The sequence below is a fragment of the Erythrolamprus reginae genome, chromosome 10 (assembly GCF_031021105.1).
Source record: "Erythrolamprus reginae isolate rEryReg1 chromosome 10, rEryReg1.hap1, whole genome shotgun sequence".
Taxonomy (NCBI): domain Eukaryota; kingdom Metazoa; phylum Chordata; class Lepidosauria; order Squamata; family Dipsadidae; genus Erythrolamprus; species Erythrolamprus reginae.
The window spans coordinates 31,753,163-31,776,349 of NC_091959.1; the positions used below are offsets into that span (position 1 = coordinate 31,753,163).

Consider the following 23,187-nt stretch of genomic DNA (forward strand, 5'->3'; position numbering starts at 1 on the left):
ATAGAGTTGCCCTATTATGAGCTCACTGTTATAGACACACAGTACAGTATTTTATTTTGAAATTCTCTGAGGCAAAACAGGGTGGGTTTTTTATTTGTTTGTTTGTTTGTTTGTTTGTTTATTATTTCTGTGCCGCTCAGTCCCGAAGGGACTGCCGCTCAGACACTATACTTTTCCGCCCACCCCAAAAAAAAATTAGAGGGACCACTGGTTGCAGGAACTGGGCATGGCTAATTTGATGAAAAGAAGGACCAGGGGAGACATGATAGCAGTTTTCTAATATCTCAGGGGTTGCCACAAAGAAGGAGTCAAGCTATTCTCCAAAGCACCTGAGGGTAGAACAAAAAGCAATGGGTGGAAACTAAACAAGGAGAGAAGCAACTTAGAACTAAGGAGAAATTTCCTGAAAGTCAGAACAATTAATCGGGGGAACAGTTTGCCTCTAGAAGTTGTGCATGTTACAACACTGGAAGTTTTTAAGAAGATGTTGGATAACCATTTATCTAAAGTGGTTTAGGGTTTCCTGCCTAAGCAGAAGATTGGACTAGACGACCTCCAAGATCCCGTCCAACTTTGTTATTCTATTCTAAATTAATGTCAAGAAAGAAGACTCAGGACCATACATGAAATTCTAGTTAATCAAATTTATTGCTCTTGCCTATATACAAGAGTCAACTGATGGTCAGTGTTAAATTGGCATTAGGTAAAAGGAATTTAAAAAGGGCTCGACTTAGACCATTTGTGACCATGTAACAGCTCCTGGCTACTTCCTCTTTTGACTCTACCCCAAACTCTGTCTGTTTTTCTATACTATTATAAAGAGAAATAAAATACCCAGTCCTGCATTCTCAAGAACAACTCTTTCAATAATAAAAAGCCACCATGTATTTAAACTTTGCTATAAGCTTTACTATAGATTCCTATGCAAATAAAAAAAAATAGAGACCAGAACTGTAAGCAGAAAGACTTATTGGAAGAAGCCTAGGGTAAAATAGAAACATTTTCTTCCATTAAATTGGCCCTCGAAATAAGGGTCACCTCTCTCTCTCTCTCTCTCTCTCTCTTTCTCTCAATATATATATATATATATATATATATATATATATATATATATATATATATATATATATATATATATATATATATATTTGCTGAATGTCAGGAACCGCAAAGATGGAAAGTGCAAAATTTCTTAATGCTGCTTGAGCAGTGAGGGAAGGGGGATTTCTTATATATATATATATATAAGAAAAATATTTTTTTTAAATTAATCACCCCAAAGGTCAAATCATAACATTTTCAGGTGGAATGTAGTGGGGATGGCAACCTCTATTAAAATGTAAACACCATTCCTTGCTGAGATTAAAATAAAAATGAAAATGACAGCTCTCTAGCCCAGAATGCAAGATACTCTTCCATGACAAAAATCACAGCCTAGCAAAGAAGAGGATAATTAGCTGACCCATTTGTGGCCTGAGTCTTCAGGTAAATACCCATATTTTCCAGTGTATAAGACACACATTTTTCCTCTCTAAAACAGGCTAGCTGCTAACGATCTTCCCATCTCTTACCTTGCAGGCTCTTTCATTGTTTCTCTCTGTGAAGAATGTTTTCCAAGCCTTAAGTCTTTGAAGGGTTTTTTTCATTGCTCTAACTTGCTCTGAATAAGTTTCTTTCCAGCCTTAATCAGGTGCTAACAATGTTCCAAGCTTTTACCAGCTTGCAAGCTCTTTCATTGTTACTCTCTGCCAAGAATGTTCTCCAAACCCTGTCTTTGTAGGGGGGGTGGTTCACTGCTTTACTTGCTCCAGATGTTTCTTTACAGCCCCAACCAAGTGCTATTAATGCTCCCAAGCTCTTTCATTATTACTCTCTGTGGAGAATGTTTTCGAAGTCCTAAGTCTTTGCAGGGTTTTTTTCCCATTGGTCTAACTTGATACAAATGTTTCTTTCCAGGTGCTAATGATGTCCCCAGTTCTTACTGGCTTGCAAGCTCTTTCATTGTTACTCTCTCAGAATAAAGGGTTTTTTAAAGCACTTAACCAGGAGATAAAATAATGTGCTGAAGCTGACCAGACTAAGGAGGCTAGCTAGATAAATACCTGGTAAGCAGATTCTTTTCCTTATTTTCCTCCCCAAAAACTAAGGTGCGTCTTATACTTCAGTACATCCTATATTCTAAAAAAATATGGTAAATCTCTGATCATCATCATCATTTAATGACCCCATAATCAGGAGGTGGGCTGCTGGGGGCTCGCAGAGGTTCAGGGGAACCTCTAGCTAAGATTCTATGCAGTTCAGGGAACCCCAGAATCCCACTCCTGGCTTGCTGTGCCCGCCCCACCACTTCCCTCCCAGATCCCCCACATGACCCCACCCCACCCCACATGACTTCTGGATGCAGGTAAGTACAGGACACACATGGAGGCTCAGGGAGAGCAAAAAATGGGCCTACCAGAAGTTCAGGAAGGCCAGAAATGGGCCTGTTTTGGCCTTCACAGAGCCTCCAGAGCCTGGGGGGGCATTTTTGTCCTCCAGGAGGCTCAAGGAAAGCCACCGGAGCCCAGGAGGGTGAAAACACCCTGCCCCCATGATGCAGGAGGCTGACCACACACACCCAGCAACTGGGCAAAGAACCCCTTGCTAAAGTTTGTGTAGCCCACCCCTGCCCTAATCCCTCGCGGGGTGGAATGCGGATATATCTGCCAAAGGCAACTCCGCATTGGCAACAGGAAGGCCACCCAGCCCTTAAACACTCTGCTAGCTAGCTCCATTCAGTTGCCTGGGTAATAAATCTCTGATGGTGGAGCACAATTCTGAATATAATAGAACAGAGCTGAGGGATTCAAGAGTCTGTTAATTATATCAGCAAGTTCAGAAGGTGAAGAGTCCATTCGTGGTGCCTCATTTCAGCACATCTGAAGATGTTTCACCTGATCTTCTCCACCCCGAAAGGAGGCCAATGATGAGCATGGAAATAAGAAGACTACCATATTTTTTGGAGTATAACTTTCAGACTGCATTGGTTGCCAATTGTTTTCTGGGTGCAATTCAAAATGTTGGTAATGACCTTATAAAGCCCTAGATGGTATCGGCCCAGATTACCTGTGGGACCACCTCCTGCCACATGAAACCCAGCAAGCGGTTGGATCCCACAGAGTCAGCATTCTCCAGGTCCCATCAACGAGACAATGTCGCTTGGCGGGGCCTAGGGGAAGAGCCTTCTCTGTGGGGGGGCCAGCCCACTGGAATCAGCTCCCCCCAGAGATTCGTATCCACCCTCCTCTCCTTCCATAAGAATCTTAAGACTCATTTATGCTGCCAGGCTTGGGGCGATTAGACTCTAGCCACCTGGCCAATGAATGTTACATATGGTTGCTGTGTGAGTGGGTATGATTGGTCTTTTTAAATAATATTGGGTTTTATAGATGAGTACATTTAGTTTTTTAAATTAATAGGATTTAGATGATTATATTGTAGTTTTTCTTTTTATGTGTCAGAGAGGAGCCTTCAGAGAGTAGCCATCCCCACCATTTGGCCTCTGCCTCCCAACAATTTACCTCCTTGAAGCAAACAGAACAGAGCCTGTTAAGCCAAGTAACTCATTATCAGCTTCACTGATATGATTAGCCATCACTGAACTACAGAGCTAGGATTTTTTGACTAGTATTTGTTTCCTCAAACTGAGTGGTGCGGTGGCCTAGGGGTGGAGCTCTTCCCTCACAATCAGAAGGCTGTTAGTTCGATTCTAGGTAGAGGCAGATATTTCTCTCTCTGGACACACTGAGACTATATCTGCTAAATAAAATTCCATATTAGTGACAGGAAGGGCATCCGACCAGTAATTGCTCAGCTCCATTCAGTTTCCCATACTCTACACCGCAAGGGATTATGGGGTCATTAAAAGATGATGATTTGTTTCTTCAAACTAAACTGCTGTTGTGAAGAGAAAATGGGAGGTTGAGCACTAAACAGGCTTTTTTGGAAATATACAAGAAGATAGTTTGAAAGTGTAAACAATAATAATAATTTTAAGGATGGCAAAAATAATAATAATAAATAATAATAATAAACAACTCAATTTGTCACTCTATTTCGTCTGCATAGAATTAGATGCCTCTTGGTGTGTGTGTGTATGTGTGTGTGTTAAAAGAGAGACCAATAGTCATTAGCTTCCGTAAATAAGGTCATTCCTACACAAAGCAATTCTGTGCATTTTAATTTCCTTCTCTTCAGAAGGAGGGGAAAAGAAGAAGACAAATAGCAACGGGACTAGAAATCTAATCTCCTGGCAATTTTAAACTTTTAATAAGTGTGGTTGCGCTTCGATCTGAAGTAGCTGTAGGGGAAAGGTTGTGGGTTGCCTTGGGAGGGAACACAATGGTGAACTTACCTTTCCCTGTCGGATTGGTCCTGGAGGCTGGCGCAGGCGGCGGCGGGCGCACGCACCAGGCACAAGAATTTCCTTCTGCACATGTGCAGAAGCAAAGAAATCGGTGAAAATTGCCAAAATCTCACACGAGGACATTCGCACATGCAAGATTTCGGTGATTTCCGCTGATTTCTTTGCTTCCGTGCATGCACAGAAGCAAATTCTCGCATGGGGGGGTGTGGGGATGCATGGGGGTCCAGTGGGGATGTGCAGATGTTCACGCAGCGCCGTTTCCACTAACGGATTGGTGATCACAGGTGCACCAGGGGCAGCCCAATACTGGATATGGTTTGAAATAGCGAAATAAAGCCAAGGTGGCGCAGCAGATAGAGTGCTGTACTGCAGGCCACTAAAGCTGACTGCTAGATCTGCAGGTCAGTGGTTCAAATCTCATCACTCAAGGCTGACTCAGCCTTCCATCCTTCCGAGGTGGGTCAAATGAGGACCCGGATTGTGGGGGCAATAGGCTGGCGCTGTTAAAAAGAACTATTGCTAACATGTTGTAAGCTGCCCTAAGTCTAAGGAGAAGGGCGGCATTAAAAAAATCAAATAAATAAATAGATAAATAAATAGCCATCTGGTACCTTGGCAGATCCTGGATTTTTACTGACCTTTTTAGAGCAGGAGTCTCCAAGCTTGGCAACTTTAAGATTTGTGAACTTTAACTCCCAGAATTCTGGGAGTTGAAGTCCACAAGTCTTAAAGTTGCCAAGCTTGGAGACCCTTGTTTTAGAGCAGTGTTTCCCAACCAGTGTGCCGTGGCACACTAGTGTGCCGCGGGACATGGTCAGGTGTGCCGCGAGCCCAGCCTGGCTGGAGCTTCCCTGGCGGTGATGGGAAGTGAACTTTTGGGGCTCGGTGGGAGGGCGCCGGCAACTGTTGTTTCTAATCTGCGTGGGCATGCGCCCGCACAGTCATTAGGAACCCCCCCCCCTGCAGAAATTTTTGAAGTGGCGCAAAGCCACACAGTCCTGAATCGCTCCCTTCTCCGGCCAGCAAAGTCGGCTGCCCGGGAAAGCGCCGCCTTTGAAAAGCGCGCGTTTAAAATGTGTGCCGTTTTCCCAGGCAGCCGGCTTGCTGGCCAGAGAAGTGAGTGATCCGGGAATGCGTGGCTTTGCGCCGTGATGACAATGGTGCCGTGGTGGCCTCCAAGTGCCACCCTTCGTGGCGCCCCACCACCCGTTCCTGCAGGTAGAAGTCGGGCGGGGTACCGGGAGGCGGAGGCAGTGCGTGGCCGGGCGCTGAGCGCCATGGATACTTGGGAGGGCAAAGGGGTGGATGTGGCTGCTGCCTCTTAGGCGGAGGCGAAGGCAACGGCGGAGTTTGTGCTGGGGCCATGCGGGGCCACTGATCAAGGGGGCCGCGGACCGGCAAGCCGCCCTCCACTCTCTCTCCGCTTTCTCTTTCTCTCTATGTTGCCGGCGTGGTGCACGAGAGAGAAAGAGAGAGAGAGAAAAAGGAGGGTTAGAGAGAAAGCAAGAGAGGAAGAGGAAGAGAGAAGGAAAGCGAGAGAGAGAAAGAGAGAGAGAGAGCAAGGGAGAGAGAAAGAAAGAATAAAAGAGATAGCAAGAGAGACAGAAAGGGAGAGAGAAAGAATGCAAGAGAGAGAAAGTGAGAAAGAAGGAGGGAAGGAGGGCGAGAGAAAGCAAAAAAGAGAGGAAGGAAGGAAGAAAGAAAGAGGGATGGAGAGAGAGGGAAAGAAAGAGATAGGGGAGAAATAGGGCGAAAGGGAGGAAGAGAGGGGTTTTTTGTCCAAACATTTTTGTGTTTGCCCAGCTGGCTGGGGAATTCTGGGAGTTGAAGTCCACACGTCTTCAAACAGCCAAGATTGAGAAACACTGATCTAGATGGACAGATAGACAAATAGAAAGGCAAATAGATGGAAGGATGGGAGGAATGGACAGCCAGACAAGTGGATAGACAGACTGATGGGCAGACAGACAGGCAGCTAGACAGACAAACAGGCAGATTGATGGATGGAGAGACAGATGGGTTGACAAACAGATGGACAGATGAACAAACAGATGGACAGATAGATAGCCCTGTCGGGCATTTTTTGCCTCCCTAGTCACTCCCCAACCCCCAAAATTGGATGTAATTGGAGATTCTTCATCTGCCAGATTCATCCAAACTTTCAAACCTTTGTTTGAACCAAATATAGTTGATATAATGTTTATTTTATCAAACCTTGTTTTTAGGTCACTTTATTATTGAAGCCTTTTTCTCCCCATGTCTAGACTACTTTTATTCTAAATAATTCAAAAGGGAAGATCTACCACTCTTCAAAATGAAGCCAAACAGATTTTGGAGAGATTTTTCCCAAAGCTAAACTCTGGATGAAATTGAGGGCAAATCCTAACTTTAAGCATCTGTTTCTTCTTTGGATTTTTTGGGAATATTCCTTGGGAATCTTTTGGGGATAGAAATGGCGAACTTTGAGGGGACTGGGGTAACGGCAGGGGATTTAATTGGTTTCTTCATTAATTCAATGTATTCCTTCAAAATAATTTGGACTGAAATCAATAGGAATGATGAAGAACCTAGAGCTAATGATAACAAGTCCTAGTTGGGTAATGAAACATCAGAAGTAAAACAATCTTCTATCAAAGAAAGGAAAGGAAAGAAGGAAAGAAAGGATAGGGGGTGGGAGAAGGAGAAAGAAAGGGAAAGAGAAGAAAAGCTGTGAGGTCTTTGCTGATTTCTGATCTTGATTGTTTTACTTCTGATGTTTCATTACCCAACTAGGACTTGTCATCATTAGAAGGGCTTGGGATTTGCAGAATAAGAAGAAGGGTAGAAGGAAAAGGAAGAAGGAAGAGAAAAATGGAGAAGGAGAAGGAAGAGAAAGAGAAGGAGAAGGAAGAGAGAGAATGAGGAGGAGGAAAAGGAAGAGGAAAAGGAGAAGGGGGAGAATGAGGAAGAGGAGAAGGAGGAGGAAGAGAAAGGAGAAGGGGGAAAAGGAAGAGGGAAAAGGAGCAGAAGCAGGAGCAGAAAGAGAAGGAAGAGGAAAGAGAAGAAGGAGAAGGAAGAGGGGAAAGGAGCAGGAGCGGAAAGGAAGGGGAAGAGAAGGAAAAGAAGAGAAGAAGGAGAAGGGGGAGGAGGAGGAGAAGGAGGAGAGATCTTTAGCGAGAAGAAGAAAGGAGGTTCCTTCTTAAGAACTTTCAAAGAAGCTCCCAGGTGTAGGTTCGTCTAGTTGCAATTTACTATCCAGAAGGGATATTCCTTGCTGAGATCCTGAAAAATGAACCCATCCACCTGGAAGGAGCCTTAACTTGGGGAAAACCCATCCGTACAACCGCAAAGGGGTGAGCATAAGTGCACTAGTGTGCCTTCCGTCCCCTGTCCAATTGTCTCTCCTATATTTTATAAATCTTTTCTTCCATTCATATATCCTTTCCTCTATTCTTCATTGACGTATTCTATTCTCATATCTTTTCTTCTATCCTTTCCCTGATATTTACTACTACATGTTTTTATTCTCTGTAACTTTCAATTTGTATTGGACAAAATAAATAAATAAATAAATAAATAAATTAACTAATCGGAAACCTCGAACACGCCACGTGCCAAAAACCTTCTCGGTCAGAAAGACATCGCCGGTGGATTTCTCTTCCCGCTGCTCAGGGGTTGTTTGTCTTCTATCTACATTTTCCTTGAAGCCCCCCTCCCTTCCCCCCCAAAAAAAAACTCCAATACCAAATTATTTTTTTCTTCAAATCAATGCCATCTGCCTCGTTGCAGTCCTCTCAATTACTGAAGCAAAATCAGGAGGGAGAAAGCTTTGCATCCAGGATAATGCTGTTTTCCTCCCCCCTGCTGTCTTCCTCCTCTCGGCATACGGGCTCATGTTGGTGAATATTAATTCATAATCCCACCCCTCCCTCCAGACCGTTGTGATTGGTACAAGGCAGCACCCTTGTAATAGTGGGCATCTCACATTAAATTGGTGTAATCTATCGCGTGCCGAAGAGGGAAACGTGAAGAGGTTCCGTTTTCCACCGTGCTGAGCCAGGGAGACCGATGGCTAATGAGGTGTTGGTAGTAAATATTGAGCAGTCCCAGATAAGGCGAGCCCAGGCTGATTTTTGACCTTGCAAAGTAAGGGCACAATAATCCCTCCTGCACAACAGAAGTTGCACCAACATCTGGGCTTTGGCTGCTCCCTGCCAAGAACTGCCATCCTTGAACCATGAAAGGAAGAGCTTTCTATTGGGATCATCAAGACCAAAGGCCCATCCAATGCAGCTTCCTGGATCCTGAGGCAGCCCATAAACTGCCTTCAGGAGGATGCCGAGAATGGCTAATAGTTATTTTTATTTTTATTTTATTATTTATTCTTTGTCCAATATACAATACATATGGAAGAGAATAGACATTAAGTAATATATATGAAGATAGAAAGTAAAAAAGAAGAGAAGTGGATGGGAGGGAGAGGATATATATGATATAAGAGATAAGGAGAGAATATATATGATAGATAGATAGATAGATAGATAGATAGATAGATAGATAGATAGATAGATAGATAGATAAGGAGAGAATATGTATGATATTTAAGATAAGGGAAGACAATTGGACAGGGGACGATAGGCACATCAGTGCACTTATATACACCCCTTTCTGGCCTCTTAGGAACCTGGAGAGGTCAATCGTGGAGAGTCTAAGGGAGAAATGTTGGGGATTGGGAGTTGACACTATTGAGTCCGGTAATGAGTTCCACGCTTCGACAACTCGATTGTTAAAGTCATATTTTTTACAGTCAAGTTTGGAGCGGTTAATATTAAGTTTGAATCTGTTGAGTGCTCTTGTGTTGTTGCGGTTGAAGCTGAAGTAGTCGCCGACAGGCAGGACGTTGCAGCATATGATCTTGTGGGCAATTCTTCCACGGTGGGTCTCAAGTGGGGCTTTTAAAGATCCCACCTCTGAATCTATAGAGTCTTGGCCCATCCATTGACTTCATTCTCTGAAGCTTCTCATTTAAAAAGAAAAGCAAGAAAATTTGGAATTGTGGGACCATCACCCAAAAGGTTCCATGGCCTCAAGGTCTCCAACTTAAGCTTCAGGTTAAAGTTCTCACCTGGAAGAGTGAGTGAGGGACTTGGGTGAAAATAGGATTGTTGAGGAATGGAGAGTTTAAGGAAAGGGGAAGGGGGGAGTGAGAGAGGAATAGATGATGAGGAAGGGAGAGAGGGGCAGAAATGAGGGAGGGAGGGAGGGAGGGAGGAATAGAGGAAGGGAGAGGAGAATGGATGAAGAGGGAGAAAGGGAGGGAGGGAAGAAGGAAGAAGGGAGGAAGGAATAGAGGAATAGGAAGGGAGAGAAGAATGGAGGAAGAGGGAGGGAAGAAGGAAGGGAGGGAGGGAGGAAGGAAGGAATAGAGGAAGAGGAAGGGAGAGAAGAATGGAGGAAGAGGGAGAAAGGGAGGGAGGGAGGGAAGAAGGGAGAAGGAAGGGAGGAAGGAATAGAGGAATAGGGAGGGAAGAAGGAAAGAAGGGAAGGAAGGAAGGGGAAGAGAAAAGAATGGAGGAAGAGGGAGGGAGGGAAGAAGAAGGGAGTGAAGAATGGAGGAAGAGGGAGGGAGGAAGGAAGGATACAAGCCTTGCCCCTTTCCAGAAAGAGAAAAGCCCCCATGTGCATCCCCCTTCCTTTTTCCCCCCAACAAAAACCTCCCCTTCCCCTCCACTTCCTGGTAAGAGTTAAATCCATGGCAAGAGGACAAATTACCCTCTGAGATCCAAGGCCCATTATTCATGTAGTTTTACACGCACACCCTGCCAGCAGACACCAAAACGACAACTCCCCCTACAGCATCTCATAAAAGATTACTTAGTCCCCACCCTACCCCCCAGGAAAGCCATTTGCATTTTTATCGCTTCCGTTTCGCCTCATCCTGTATGCATGCTGCATTATATATTTATAACCGCTGAATGGTTCCAGCCAAGGAGAGTTTGCAAACCATGTCTGCATGTTCATTAACATTACAAATATTTGACTATTATTCCGTACACCCTCGCCTGTTCACCGTAGAGAATCCTAATGGATCGGGTGGGCCTTGGAAGGTCCCCAGCAGGGAGGGCGCTTCCTTTCTCTCTCTTCCTTTCCTTTCCCTCCTGCTCCTCCTCTTCTCCCGGAGTCAATATATTAATTTCCCAGATTTTATTTTAAATATGAAAGCACCCAAGCGTTAACGACATGAGATACCACTTTGATTCCCCTCCTGCCGACATGATGGGGAAGAAAGAAACAGTGCCCCGGGTGTATTTTTCATTGCAAAATTTACGGACAAGGAGATCGATTGCATCCCTGCTTCTAGTTCTCATTAACTCAGCAATCTACGATCTTGCCTTAGAGAGAGACGTGGCCTTTGGTGTAGAAATATTTTTCAAGCCAAGTAACTCAATGGGACACATAGTAGAGGAATGCATCTTACGTGAAGGTCACACCATGACCTTTGGGACTGAAATTAGAATATGACATCCACTGGCTGGAATTCCCTAAGGTTTTTGTGCGTTGCATGCGTTTGGAGGATGAGGAGGAAGTTGGAAAGGAGAAAAGGAGGAAAGAAGGAAGAAGAAAGGAGGAAGAGAAGGAAGGGGAGGAGGGGGAGAGGAGGGAGGGGTGGAGGGAGAGGGAGGAGGAAGGGGGAGAAAAGAAGGAGAAGGAGAAGAAGAGAAGGAGAAGTAGAGAAGAAGAAGAAGAGGAAAAGGAGGAGAGGAGGAGGAGAAGAAGAAGAACAACAACAACAACAACAACAGGATCACATACATGTGCACCCGTGACCAAAGGCACAAACCCCACATCTACAAACCCCATTTTGCAGTAACGTCAAAGCAATAAACATCTGCCGAGACTGATTAATGGGCCCTTCCTTTGCTTTGACCGTTAATTAAATGCCGTTTACAGAGAAACTGCTACAAACTCATAGATTATTTCTATTACACACACACACACACACACACACACAAAACACCAGGGAAGCAAAGTGGGGGCGCACACCCTCAGCTACATACAAAGGAGGAGGAGCAGGTGAAGGAGCTGACGAGAATAAAGCAAGCTCTTGAAGCACCTGACAACTTCCTTAGTCAGCAGCTCAAACTTTGCAACTGGACGATTTCGCTGATTTGACAGGCTTTTCATCTTCCCATGATAAATATTTGTCGGGGAAAGTACCGGCACGTCAAAGTAAATCATTTGTGTCTAGAGAACAGGCAGCCCGCTCGCAGCCTCTTCTTGGGACGTGGGTCCTTTTGTTTGGGTTGGCTATTTTGGTTGACTTGGCCATTTTGTGTTGGCCAGGCCCAAAGGCCAAGGGTTCAACTCTACTGATTGATGGCTGAAACCTACGCGTAGGAATCATCTCAACGAAAGGTTTGCACCCGGGTAAACCAGGGAAGGTTCAACGGTATTCAAGAAACGTTGCACTTTGGCCTCTTGTGACTGGGCAGGGATTCTATGCGGATTCCTCGTTCGAATCCTCCCCCTGACTCTGCCAGTCTCCCTCCTGCCTCTCCCAGGCCTAGGGCAGCGATGGCAAACCTTTTTTGGCTCGGGTGCCAAAAGTGTGTGTGTATGAGCGACAGTGCAAATGCACATGTTCAAGCCCATAATCCAATGCTCTCCCTCCTGTGCACATGTGCATAGCCCCGATGCTGCCCCCCTGTGCATGCACACACGCCTCACTGAACCCTCCAGACTTCCAGTAGGCCACTTGAGCCTTTAGGTTTCAAGAAAGCATCCTGAAGCTTGGGGGTGGCAAAAAAATGGTGCAACGGTCCAACTGGAAGCTTGGAAGCAAACCTCTGGTAGGCTCGTTGGGCCATTTTTCACTAAACGCAGACTTCGGGAGGCTTTCCTGAAGCCAGGGAGAGTAAAAATGACTGAAAATCAGCTGGCCAGTGCCCACATGCACCCTGGAGGTGACATAGGGCAATGGCTCACGTGCCCTCAGGTATAGCTCCGTGTGCAGGGGTGGGCTGCTGCCTGGACGGGGGGGGGGATGCAGTGGGGTAGGGAAAATGGAGCTTCCACCCCAGAGCACCCAATTTGCACTGAAAGATGTTGAAAGAAAATGCAGGGCGTCCAGCATAAGCCATGCACACAGTGTGGTAGTAAAAAATTTGGTAGCCCTTCACTGTCCGCGTGCCACCTGTGGAACATGTGCCATGGTTTCTCCATCACTGGCCTAGAGCAAAGCCAGGGAGAGAGATCAGATGGAAGAATCAGATCTGGCCTGCAGGGTAGAAACATAGAAACATAGAAGATTGACTGCAGAGAAAGACCTCATGGTCCATCTACTCTGCCCTTATACTATTTCCTGTATTTTATCTTAGGATGGATCTATGTTTATCCCAGGCATGTTTAAATTCAATGACTGTGGATTGACCAACTACGTCTGCTGGAACTTTGTTCCAAGGATCTACTATTCTTTCAGAGGATCTACTACTCTTTCAGGGTGCTTATATCAGACCCGTGGGGCTGTCTTGGAAACAGCAAAGAACCACCCCACGGTGCCTCTGCCAGCAGAAACAACCATGGGGTAGGCCACGCCCACTAATGGGCAACTGCCCCCACGGGGGGGCCGACACAGTGGGGGTAGTAAGTGCATGCACTATTAATTGAATACTTAATAGTTGGTTTTATTGTCCTTCCTTCTCAATTACTTTAGTTACTTTTAAAATAGGAAATAATTAAATAATATGTTTTTACCCATAAATGCTTGAATCGTGTTAATCATTATCCAGAGCTGAACTTTTATAGCAATGAAAGAAAATGGAGCTACTTGCCTAATCTTTTATTTTACTGAACCGTGTGGGTTCAGTACAAGACCTTCAAATGTGACTGTGCACCTCAACCAATAATGCTGCCGATCATTTGTCCTTTCTGTGGCTATTCAAATAATGGGACTTCATCAACTGGAAAAGTGTCCAAGCACCTCTTTGAAAACTTATCTTGGTCAGTAAGCCCCTCCCACCCAGGCACAGTGTTGTTGAAATCCTAAGTGAGATGTTTCTGTCCTTTCGCTCTTCCGTAGCTGCTCACTTCTAGGATGGGGGTGAATTCGATGACCTGCTTCTTTTGAGTCCATTGATATGGGGATTGTTTTGAGGTTTTTGGAAAATCCATGGTCAAGTCACATGATTGTCAAGCCTCTCCCACCCGGTCACATGGCTAGCAAGCCACTCCTACCCGGTCACATGACCATCAAGCCACACCCACACAATAAGCCATGCACACAGTGTGGCAGTAAAACTTTTGGCAGCCCATCACTGGTCACGGCCTTATGGTCAAGCAACTCGGCAGAGAACCGGTGGGTAAGATTTTTCAGTCCTGCCCCTTGCAAAAAGGCCGAGGGCAATTCTGAGCAAGGGAGGGTCGGGGAAGGGAGAGAGAGCGAGAGGGGGATTCTCTTTGCTACCCCATGCAGCAAAATCATGGGGAGGGGAAGGGGAAGAGATGCTAAATGATCATTCTTTTTTGGAAAGTGTTTTTCCGCCCGGTAAAGAAAGCAACAGAACAGCAAAAGGAGCAGAAGAATTCCTTGTGAATCCTTGGTTGAGCCACAAAGTGACATCTGCCAATGCAATCTGGCGTGAAGCTTTGCCATTCCCCAGGAAATAGTTCTACCTCTTTTACAGATCTCCTGGCTGCTTCACTTCTGGGGGGGGTTTTCCCCTTACTACTAACAAGAAAAATACCGTTCTCCTCTATCCTAGGAGCAAGGCGTGTATGAACAGGTCAATCGGCAGTGCTAATCTGCATCAGTTACATTTCAGACAGAGAGAGAGATTCTCAGCTTAAAGAAAAGAAGCATATATGCCCTAACATGTATTACTTGGGGCAGGAAAAGTTTGCCAAAAGAAGGAGATAATTTTGCAACTTTCAACTTTTGAAGCTTACACAGAGGTAATCCTCGACTTAGAACAGTTCGTTTAGTGACCTGTAGTTCGAAAACAACAACAGTACAGAAAAAAAGGAAATTTAGGGCCAGTATTGGGTTGCTACTGTGCGGTAGCAGACTGAGCACCAGTAGCAGCTGCCCGATTGCACAATTTATTTATTTGTTCGTTTGTTTTGTCACGTACATATTGGTGGTATACAAAGATATAATATTTATATACATGATACTAGTAAAAGAAAACATTAGGACAGGGGATGGAAGGCACGCTGGTGCACTTATGCACGCCCCTTACTGACCTGTTAGGAATCGGGAAAGGTCAACAGTGGAGAGTCTAAGGCTAACATTTTGGGGGCTTGGTGATGATACTACAGAGTCTGGCAGTGAGTTCCATGCATCAACTACTCGGTTACTAAAGTTGTATTTCCAGTCGAGTTTGGAGCAGTTTAAGTTTGTTTCTGTTGTGTGCTCGTGTCTTGTTGAAGCTGAAGTAGATGTTGACAGGAAGGACATTGTAGCTGATGATTTTATGGGCTATGCTTAGGTCGTGTTTAAGGCGACGTAGTTCTAAGCTTTCTAAACCTAGGATTGTGAGTCTAGTTGCGTAGGGAATTCTGTTGCAAGTGGAGGAGTGGAGGGCTCTTCCCATAAAGTATCTCAGGACATTTTCTATTCGAGGATTGGTCTGGAGAAAGTTTTATATGCTCTGGTTAGTAGTGTGAGATTCCTGGAGCAGAAGCTATGTAGGATCAGGTTAACAACTCTTGAAGCCTTTTTGGCCATGTTGTTGCAGTGGCCTTTGGCACTTAGGTCATCTGATATGAGTATTCCAAGGTCCAATTTTCCAATTTGCGCACAACCAATCCTGGGGGTGCCACCGTCTTTTTTTTTTTTTTTTTAATTTAGTTTGCATGCACGCACAGAAGCAAAATAATGGGAGGGACAGGCACAAATGCGAGATTTTCAGCAACTTTTTGCTTCCACGCATGTGCGGAAATCTCATGCACGCTTCCCCTCGTGAGATCACAGTGCATTTTGCTTTCTGCGCATGGGGACACGCACATGTGCACGCAAGACAACTGAAGCTGCGCACGCAGTGCACCACTAGCAGTGGTAAAGGCATTCCTCCCCTGTTTAGGCCGTTTTTTACACTTATGACTATTACAGCATCCACCTGGTCACATGATTTACATTTGGATGCTTGGCAAACTGGAACTCACATTTATGACAGTTGCTGTGATCTCCTTTCATGACCTTCCAACAAGCAAAGTTGCTGTGGGAGGCAGATTCCCTTTGCAAGCCTTTTAACCAATTTTAACGACTGCAGCAATTCATTTAACAACTGTGACTAGAAAGGTTGCAAAATGGGGCAAGGCTTGGTTAACACATTTCTCACTTAGCAACTTAAAATTTAGGGTCAGTTTGTGGTCGTAGATTGAACACCACCTGTATTTTTTGCCCATTTGTGTGGGGGGGGTGGAAATTACAGGCCTGTTTTTGTATTTGTATGCAAATCTTTCAAAATCTTAGCAGATGAGGACCTAAGATGAACTCAATTTAAGAGAAAGGAAAAAAAGAAGGAAGGATAGGAGAGGGGAGGGGAGGGGAAAAGGGAGTAGGAGGCAGAGGAGGAGAGAAGAAAGAAAGAAAGAAAGAAAGAAAGAAAGAAAGAAAGAAAGAAAGAAAGAAAGATAAAGAAAAGAAAGCTCCCTAAATAACAACTCTCTTTCTACCTATTCAACAACTGAAACATACTTGTTATTCTGGGTTTCTTCTTCTATGTGTTTTTTGCAAGTTGTATTTTTGCATTCTTTCATTTTGATTAATTTATTATTTATTTATTTTGGGGGGTGAGCTATTTCTGCCTCAAGACCCCGATGAGAAAGAAAGTTAGGACCTATTCAAAAGTCAGGCTGTAGAGAAACAGATATAATAAGGGGGTTCCCGCCCCTATTTTGATTTATAAATTCATGTTACTCAGAATGGAATACAGTGGTACCTCAAGATACGAACCCCTCGTCTTACGAACAACTCGTGATACGAACCCGGGGTTCAGAAAAAATTTGCCTCTTCTTACGAACTTTTTTCGAGTTACGAACCGGCGTTCGGAGACTGCTGGAAAGCGGCGCGGCTGTTTTAAAAGGTGACAGCAAGGCGGCGGGGCTTCCCAGAAGCATCCCGAACACCAGTTCGTAACTCGAACAAAGTTCGTAAGAAGAGGCAAAATTTTTCTGAACCCCGGGTTCGGTTCGGGAGGTTGCTGGCAAGCCCCCCAGGCCGGCTGCGACCTTTTAAAACAGCCGCGCCGCTTCCCAGCTGTCTCCTGAAGCCGAACGCCAAAGCCGAACTTCCGCGTTCGGCTTCAGGAGACAGCTGGGAAGTGGCGCGGCTGTTTTAAAAGGTCGCAGCCGGCCTGGGGGGCTTGCCAGCACCCCCCAAACCCCAAACCCGGTTTCGGGGGGGTGCTGGGAAGCCCCCCAGGCCGGCTGTCACCTTTTAAAACAGCCGCGCGGCTTCCCAGCAGTCGCGAAAGCCGTTTTTTTTGCCGGGGGGGGGGTTGGTTGCACGGATTAATTGACTTTACATTGTTTCCTATGGGAAACAATGTTTTGTCTTATGAACCTTTCGTCTTACGAACCTCCTCCTTGCACCAATTAAGTTTGTATCATGAGGTATTACTATATATCACACCCCACTTGCAAGCCAACTGATTAAAAACAATCAGTTACATTTGGGGAAGGAAGAGAGAAACCCCAAGTCTCCCAAGGCAAAGCACATCCATCTGACCAAAAGACAAGAGAAATTTTATACATAAAATACCCCTTGGGTCTTTAGAGACACTACTAATGGGCTGAAAACAAATCAGTAGAGCAAGTGAGAAAACTTGCGCGCATTTGATGCCAGAGCTACAATGATATTTATTTCCCTCTGTGTAATTTGGTGCTAGATGTATACACTCCAAGTTAAATAAATTAATCCTGATCAAGTTAATACTGAAAAGCCTCTGGAGAAATGCCGGTTTACTCACTCTTTTTTGTGCAACCAATTTAGAGACTTTAGGCAAATCTTGACAATTAGAATGAGATTTTACTGGTCAAATGGCATTGCTGGTTTTAATAATAATAACAGAGTTGGAAGGGACCTTGGAGGTCTTCTAGTCCAACCCCCTGCTTAGGTAGGAAACCCTACACTACTTCAAACAGATGGTTATCCAACATCTTCTTAAAAACTTCCAGAACTTCTGGAGGCAAGCTGTTCCACGGATTAATTGTTTTAACTGTCAGGAAATTTCTCCTTAGTTCTAAGTTGCGTCCCTCCTTGATTAGTTTCCACCCATTGATTTTTGTCCTGCCTTCAGGTGCTTTGAAGAATAGGTTTGCTCCCTCTTCTTTGTGGCAACCCCTGATATACTGGAAGACTGCTATCATGTTGCCCACGGTCCTTCTTTTCATCAAACTAGCCATGCCCAATTTCTGCAATCGTTCTTTATAAGTTTTAACCTCCAGTCCCCCGATCATCTTTGATGATCTTCTCTGCATTCTGTCTAGAGGAGTGGTGGCAAACCTTTTTTTTTCCTTGGGTGCCAAAAGAGCATGGTGCTATAGCGCATGCGTGAGTGCCCACATCCATAATTCAATGCCTGGTGAGGGCGAAAACAGCTGCCCTCTTTCCCCAAAGACCCTCTGGAGCCCAGAAAGGGTCTGTTTACCAACTTCTGGAGGGCCCAGTAGGCTCGTGTTTTGCCCTGCCCAGGCTCCTAGGCTTCCTTGGAGCCAGGGGGAGGGTATAAACACCCTCCCCCATCCCCCTGGAGGCTCTCTGGAACCTAAAAACGCCCTCCCAGAGCCTCAGTGCAAGCCAAAAATCAGCTGGCCGGCACACACATGCACACTGGAGCTCAGTTAGAGCAACAGCTCACATGCCAGCAGATATGGCTTCGTGTGCCACTTGTGGCATCCATGCCATAGGTTCGCCATCACTGGTCTAGAATCTCAACATCCTCTTTTAGATCATAGTGACCAAAACTGAATGCAGAATGGTTTTTATTGATGGTGTCTAGAAGGAGGGTTTCTTTCCAAAAAGCAACTGGACTTTTTGGGGGGATTTTTAAGGGGTTTTGCTTCTCATGCAAGAAGCTTCATCGGTTCAGGGGGGGGTGTTACAACCACAACTGAGCCGAAAATGTTCTGCTGCTAAGCGAGACAGTTGCTTAATGTTTCTTGCCCCACTCTACATCTTTGCTCGACACAGTTTCTTCAATGAACCCTTGCCGGTCGTTAAGTTAGTAACCTGGTTGTTAAGTGAATCTGGTTGCAGAAGGGGGTCACATGACCCTGGGACACCACAACTGTCATAATAAGTACATGCCAGTAGCCAAGCATCTGAATTTTTGATCGTGTCACCATGGAAATGCAGCAATGGTTGAAAATATGAAAATGAGTCATGTCACCTTTTTTTAGTGCTGTTATAACTTCAAACAGACAACGTACACATCAAAAATAAAATAATGGAATTGGCAGAAATGAATTAAGATTAACTATGTGTATAAAAGAGAAAGATTCGGCCTTCTATAAAATATGGGACAAACGTTACAATTAGCTGCAACAGCTAAAAAATTAATAGTGAAACAAAAAATGATCATGAAGGAAAATAAATAACTTAAACACACCACATTGAGGAAATTTCAAGGGAATGAAGAAGGAAAACATCTTTAGATATGCTAGAATATAGATAGGCAATATTGAGTTAAATGATAGTCTGTTTCTTTTTCTTTTTTAATTATAAGTTACATTAATTTGATCAAGAAGGATTTTTATTTATTAATAATTAAGTTTTTATTACTAATACAACTTACTATTATTAATTAATAATATGTTATTACAAGGAATAGAGCTAATTTGAAAAAGTATATATGCTATCGATATGAAAATCTGCAAATAATTTAGAAATGCATAGGTTAAAACACCTAAGAGAGAGCAAAGTCATCTGTCTTGTTTTTAAAGTTGTGTGTATATTCTCGTATACAACTCATATTTGTATATAAAATTATTCTTTTTCCAATAAAAAAATTAAAAAGATAACTTCAAAGAGACACTGAACGAGCGGTTGTAAGTTGGAGGCTACCTGGATTTCTAAGCGGTACGCCCAATGACGGCTCCTGCTCACCTCTGCAGAGCCCGAAGGTTTATATCTCCCTTCTTGGCAATGAGTTCCAAGAGAAAGTTAACATTGAACCAGCTTTCATAGAAACATAGAAACATAGAAACATAGACGATTGACAGCAGAAAAAGACCTCATGGTCCATCTAGTCTGTCCTTATATTTAAATTCAGTTACTGTGGATTTACTGATCACGTCTGCTGGAAGTTTGTTCCAAGCATCTACTACTTTTTCAGTAAAACAGTTTCTCACATTACTTCTAAACTTTCCCCCAACTAACCTCAGATTGTGTCCCCTTGTTCTTGGGTTCACTTTCCTATTGAAAACACTTCCCTTCTGAACCTTATTTAACCCTTTAACATATTTAAATGTTTCGATCATGTGCCCCCTTTCCCGTCTGTCCTCCAGACTATACAGATTGAGTTCATGAAGTCTTTCCTGATACGTTTGATGCTTAAGACCTTCCACCATTTTTGTAGCCCGTCTTTGGACCCCTTCAATTTTGTCAATATCTTTTTGTAGGTGAGGTCTCCAGAACTGAACACAGTATTCCAAATGGGGTCTCACCAGCACTCTATACAGCGGGATCACTGTCTCAATAATAATAATAGCCTCAACAGGTTACTCATTGTTTCTATAAATCTGGAATTCCAGGGCAGACATTGGAGCTGAACACTTCGGCATGACATTCGAGGAAAATGCTAGGCTCATGAGGGCGAACCCATGGCATGCATGCCGGAGGTGGCACACTCTCTGTGGGCATGCGCTCCATCACCAGCTGCTCTTCTGATTTCTGGCATACCAGCCAGCTGGTCATTGCGAGTGCTGGAGGGCCAGAAAACAGCCCAAAAAATGAGCCAGAAAACAGCCTGAAAAATGGCCCAGAAAACAGGTCATAAATCTGGTGAAAACAGCCTGCAAATGGTGGGGGAAACAGGCATGCATGCCAGGCAGGGGTTCCTACTTACCGCTCCTACCTGTGCGCTCTGTGCGCAGCTCCTGGTGACTGGCATGCATGTGTCCGAGGGAGATTTTGCTTTTTGCGCATGTGCAGAAATCTCACTCGGACACACACCTGCACCCATCGGTCACCCGGAGCTGCCCGCACAGTTCCATTTCCACTACAGAGCTATGGTTATGCACGTACTGGTAGCAACCCACCACTGATAAGCATGCTGACCAGCTGGTCTTCAAGTTTCCAGTGCTCCAGTGCGTGCACATGCATGCACATTCCAGTTTGGGCACTCAGTGCCGAAAAGGTTCGCCATTACTGCACCAGGCCAACAACATGGTTTTGGCTTATGTTGGCTGCTTTGGTTCACCCCAACAATGACTAATCCACCAACGACATTTGATTCTGTTTGGTCAATTTCTAAAGCCCACACTTCTAACACTTACCTTAGCGTAAACTGATCTGCTAGAGAGCCACTGGTGAGAGAGACGTGAAACATGACAAGATCTCCTTCCTTGACTGGGCCAAGTGGCACACAGAGGACCAGGTTATGGTCAAGCTTTAAGGATGACTTCTTGAGCTTGTCTGGAGTCGGATATAGAATAACACTGCCGACTCTGTCCATTGAGGCCGTGGGCCCTTGGGCCTCCTCCTGGCCCCCTGGGTGAAGAAAGCTCTCCAGATCTGGATCTCCTGAAGGACAATCGTCTTCCACTGCAGCATACATCCAATAGAAAAGCTCCACAGAGATCCTTTCCCAAGCATCCTCCGTCTCTTGGTACTCTGAAGACAACACTGCAAATGGCGTGGAGAGCTCCAAGTTGAACCAAACCGGTGGGAATTCCAGTTCTGCGACACATAACCCCAGTTGACCTTTCAACCGACAGTTGCCAATGATTACTCTGTCCTCCCGGGAAGCCACCAACTGTACACAGGGTAAGATCTCAGCCGGATCGTGGTCTTCCCAATCTTTGCCAGCCACGTAAAACAAAACCTGGACTTTGGGCCTGTTGGAATACACTGAGCTGTCCAGGATGCGGGATTGTAACTTCCAGTGAAACGTGAAGCGGTCAGGGAAACCGAACAGAGGCGAGGTCAGCCACAGGTGTGGAGGCATAATCTGCTCTGCAGCAAAAGGGCCATAAGTCGTGTTTAAGACAGGCAAGCGGGTGGTTTTGTAAACCAGGAATGGCTCCGTGCGGGATTGCAAGCTGGCGTTTCTCACAATCTCCTGGTTGGTCTCCTTGAGGAAGAAGGAAGCCTCAGTGTTGGAGAGGTGGTAATTCACTGGGAGATAGACCGGTGAGCTTGCGAATCTTTGCAGGCTGTCGACCGTCCCACCTCGAGTCTCCACCACTGCAAGTAAAAGGAAGAGGAGAGAGAAAGGTAATTTAGGAGTAGCTTTTTGCCTTCTCCTTCAAACCGTCCCATTCAAAAAGAAGACAACTGATAAACTAAGGCAAAAGTTGACTGCTGCTTTGTGGGGCCTAAAGTCCACATTTGGCCTCCTAGCCATTATTTGCTACCAATGGAACCAGATTAACATCCAAGAAGCTGGATGTTATTCTGGAATCGACCTTGGATGTCTTCTAGTCCAAGGGTCTCCAACGTTGGCAACTTTAACACTTGTGGACTTCAACTCCCAGAATTCTGGGAGTTGAAGTCCACAAGTCTTAAAATTGCCAAGATTGGAGTCCCCTGTTCTAGTCCAAACCTAAATCAAGCAGGAGACCCTGTACTGTTTCAGACAAATAGTTGTCCAATTGCTTATTTAAAACCTCCAGTGTTGGTAGCACCACAATTTTTGCATTCAGCAGGGGGTTGGACACGATGATCCTGGAGGTCCCTTCCAACTCTATGATTCTATGATTCTGGAGGCAAGTCGTTCCACTGATTAATTGTTTTAAATGAGAGGAAATGTCTCCTTATTTCCAGGTTGGTCCTCTCCTTGATTAATTTCCATCTACTGCTTCTTGTCTTGCTTTCTGGTGCTTTGGAAAATAAGTTGAACACCACCACCCTTCTTCTTTGTGGTAGACCCTTGATATTGGAACAATAGTATCATGCCACTCCTTCCTTTCATTAAGTTGGGCCTTCAATATATCTTGCTGTAAAAGTTGTCTATGGCTAACCACCACGGTCCCAAAGGCCAGTCCCCCTCCCACAAAATCAGCCATGTAAAAATATTTTTAACAAATGTCCATCTCATGGTCACCATGAGAATTGTCAGCTTCTCCAATCAGTCAGGTTACCAGTAGGTTGGGCAAATCTAGCGATGGAGAATTTTAGACATCAAAATTGAAGCCTCTGTCTTCTAGACACTTTCCCAGGGAAACTAACATTGGATGGAAAAGTAGAGATCTAACACCTCACACCAGGGGTGGTGTTCACTTACATTCCCCACCGGTTCCCAAATATGAGTGCATGCACATGTGCACCACTGCACTTGTGCACAGCCTGCTGCGCATGTGCTTTATTTGTGCCCATGCCTACCCCGCATGCACCCGGTCTCGAAAATGTGGCTAAATAGGACAGCATTACATCCAGACGGATGAGTTGTTGCTACCAGTTCGCCCAAACTGCTCTGAATTGGCTTGAATACCACTTCTGCCTCACACCTTCCCAAAACAAGAAAAACAATAACACAGATGGTGGTGGTAGCTAATATAAGAAGGGGAGATTCAGAAGTAGAAGGCCAAACTGGTTGGAGAAAGAAGTCAACTTTTCCAAGATGGCTGCCTTTGGTTGC

The 23,187-nt window shown here is 44.8% G+C and overlaps 1 protein-coding gene across 1 annotated transcript in view; it reads right to left on the reverse strand.

Annotated features, from left to right (window-relative positions):
* LOC139172863 (transmembrane protein 132B-like) overlaps positions 1 to 23,187 on the reverse strand; it is a 103,812-nt gene that overhangs the window by 7,265 nt on the left and 73,360 nt on the right. The window contains exon 2 of the mRNA XM_070762112.1: positions 20,885 to 21,794. Coding sequence (XP_070618213.1) covers positions 20,885 to 21,794 — 910 coding nt within the window. The remainder of the gene's footprint in view (positions 1 to 20,884; positions 21,795 to 23,187) is intronic.